At 37.4% G+C, this 2858-nt stretch overlaps 1 protein-coding gene across 1 annotated transcript; it reads left to right on the top strand.

Moving 5' to 3' along the window:
• Positions 1-262: 262 nt before the first annotated feature.
• On the top strand, positions 263-2858 carry LOC126906589 (uncharacterized). Its single transcript, XM_050687240.1, has one exon. It carries the CDS (start codon positions 680-682, stop codon positions 2774-2776), a length of 2097 nt encoding a protein of 698 aa, XP_050543197.1. The 5' UTR covers positions 263-679; the 3' UTR covers positions 2777-2858.

Genomic DNA, 2858 nt, shown 5'->3' with positions numbered 1-2858 from the left:
AACACGAAATATTTTTAATAATTATTTTTATTATTATTTAAATTATTTAGGACAAAAACAATACCTTTTACATTTATTGATTATCATTACGAAAAACGATTTGATAAATTAAATTTAAATTAGCAATAAAAGTTTTAGTTTCATCAAAATATGCTTCAGTATATTTCGCTATAAAATGGTACTTAGTTTCATTTGCAGTAAGTCTGTTAATATATAAATCCCCGACATATTATACTACAACCAAGATAAAATTGTATCTACTCCCAATGCCTCTGAATCTTTTGCACATTTCTTTCAAAAGAATAACAGCGACGAAAACTACGACCTCGACTTCATTTCACACAGAAACGCCAACAATAAGGTCCCAGAATTTAGTCAAACAAATGCACACTACAACCTTTGCTTTGATATATCTGAACTTTCCTCAACATTACAATCTTGCACCAGCAAGAGCCCTGGGCCCGACAATATACCGTACATTTTCCTCAAAAACCTACCTGCAATAGGAACTCAAACACTTCTTCATATATACAACATCATATGGACAAAAGGTCTCTTTCCTAATCAATGGAGAAACGCTAATGTAATACCCATTCCTAAACCGGGCAAAACCAAATTCGAAATCGAAAATTACAGACCAATATCGCTGATTAGCACTTTAAGCAAACTTCTTGAAAAAATGATAAACAAACGCTTAATTTGGGTCCTAGAATCAGAAAACCACCTCGTCAAAGAACAATGTGGCTTTAGACGTAACCACTCGACACTCGATGCATTATCCATAATACACACAGATATCTGCTCCTCTTTTAGGAGCAACCAGCACCTTATCACAATAGCCCTTGACATAAAAAAAGCATATGACACCGTATGGAGAAATAGAGTAATATCAATTCTTCACAGTTGGGACCTCAATGGAAACCTCCTAGAATTCATAAAAAATTTTCTAGACAATCGTAAGTTTTGTGTAAAAATCAATAACCACCTATCTTCCTCTCATGACATCGTTAATGGACTACCTCAAGGGTCTGCACTCAGCGTGACTCTTTTCTTAGTTGCCATAAATGACATCTGTAAAAACCTCCCAAAGCCCGTGAAATACATTCTTTTCGCCGACGATTGCAATATTTACTGCAGTGGGTCTCAAATCGAAACAACCTCTCATTTCCTTCAACTGTCACTGAACGCCCTCACCAAATGGTCAACAGAATCAGGTTTTTCGTTCTCTCCATCTAAAACACAGTGTATCATCTTCAATAAAAGGAAAAAAGACCCTCTACCTCTTATCACTTTCATGAATACCCCTCTGACATTTACCAGCAATATTCGAATTCTGGGTCTCACGTTCGATGACAAACTAAGCTGGCGCCCTCACTTGACAAAACTCAAAGCAGACTGTTTATCTAAAATGAAAATTATAAAAACAATCGGTAACAATACATGGGGATCTGAGACAAAAAGTCTTCTCAGGATCTACAAGTCTCTTATTCTCTCGGTACTCGATTATGGTGCTATAATCTACAGTTCTGCAAAAAGTAATACTCTCGACACCATTAATCCTATACACAACCAAGGTATACGTCTGGCAACTGGTGCTTTCAGGACTAGCCCGGTAGATAGTATCTTGTGTAATGCTGGTGAACTGCCTCTTGAACTTAGACGTCATACTCAGATACTAAAATTCATATCAAGAATCAAAAGTATGCCCAATCATATAGCCAGTAAGATACTCCATAATCCTCTCCCCCACAACTCTTCCAACTACAGGAATACAATTTTTGAATATTTCAAAATTACCAGTGAAAATCTCGACCTCCAAACTCAAACATTGAGCAAAGTACAACTCCCGTCGCCCCCTTGGCTCTGGTCTCCGGATATCAACACTCAACTTACCAACTACTGCAAACACTCTACTAACAGCACTATCATCCGCAATCTTTTCTCGGAAATAATGTCCCAACAATACTCCAGCAGTACACACATATACACTGATGCATCCAAAAACTCTAATGGAGTGGGTTTTGCAACAATCATAGGTCATGAAAATCATAAATTCTCACTTCCTCCTAGCACCAATATATACACAGCTGAAGCTTATGCCATCTTTGAAGCTCTGAAAATCGCCTCCTCCTTAAATTCAGATTCTTTCACCATCATAAGCGACTCTTTGAGTGCTTTAATATCTATCTCAAATCCATACCCCAAGAATGAACTAGTACAACACATCCAAAAACAGATATCTACCTCTAACAAAACTTTCTCTTTCATGTGGGTCCCCTCTCACGTCGAAATTTCTGGCAATGAAAGAGCAGATAAATCTGCAAATGAAGCCACACTTCCTCAAAATGCCTTAGAAATAAACCTAACTACATCCTCAGAATTGCTGGACATCATTAACACCAAAATCTCTGACACATGGCAAACTAAATGGAACAGAGTCCCGCTATCAAATAAACTGAGAAACATCAAGCCCTCCATAAAAAAATGGATTTTTCCCTGTAACCTCAAAAGAAGGGACGAGGTCATTATAACCCGGGCTAGAATAGGCCACACTCATCTCACCCACTCATTCCTCATCACCAAGGATCCTGCTCCACTATGTGACGCATGCAACGAGGACCTGTCGATCGACCACATTGTCACTAGATGTCCAAAATACGCTGCAGCTCGGAAAATATTCAAAGATTCGTCTTCTCTCCAACTTGCTCTCAGCGAAGAAAACACAGAAGCTATATACAAATTTTTTTATCTTATACATTTAAACAATAAGTTGTAAATATTCATAACTTTACATTGTAATAACTCTCTGCAGGCTAATAACCTAAGCTGTTGAAGCCTTATCATTAATAAAAAAAAAA

Source organism: Daktulosphaira vitifoliae, unplaced genomic scaffold (genome assembly GCF_025091365.1).
Source record: "Daktulosphaira vitifoliae isolate Bord-2020 unplaced genomic scaffold, ASM2509136v1 Scaffold_5, whole genome shotgun sequence".
NCBI lineage: Eukaryota > Metazoa > Arthropoda > Insecta > Hemiptera > Phylloxeridae > Daktulosphaira > Daktulosphaira vitifoliae.
The sequence above is the reverse complement of the archived record's forward strand: the minus strand, read 5'-3'. Positions and strand labels throughout refer to the sequence as shown.

Coding starts and splice junctions, on each gene's coding strand:
- LOC126906589 (XM_050687240.1), top strand. CDS start 680: ATGATAAACAAACGCTTAATTTGGGTCCTAGAATCAGAAAACCACCTC.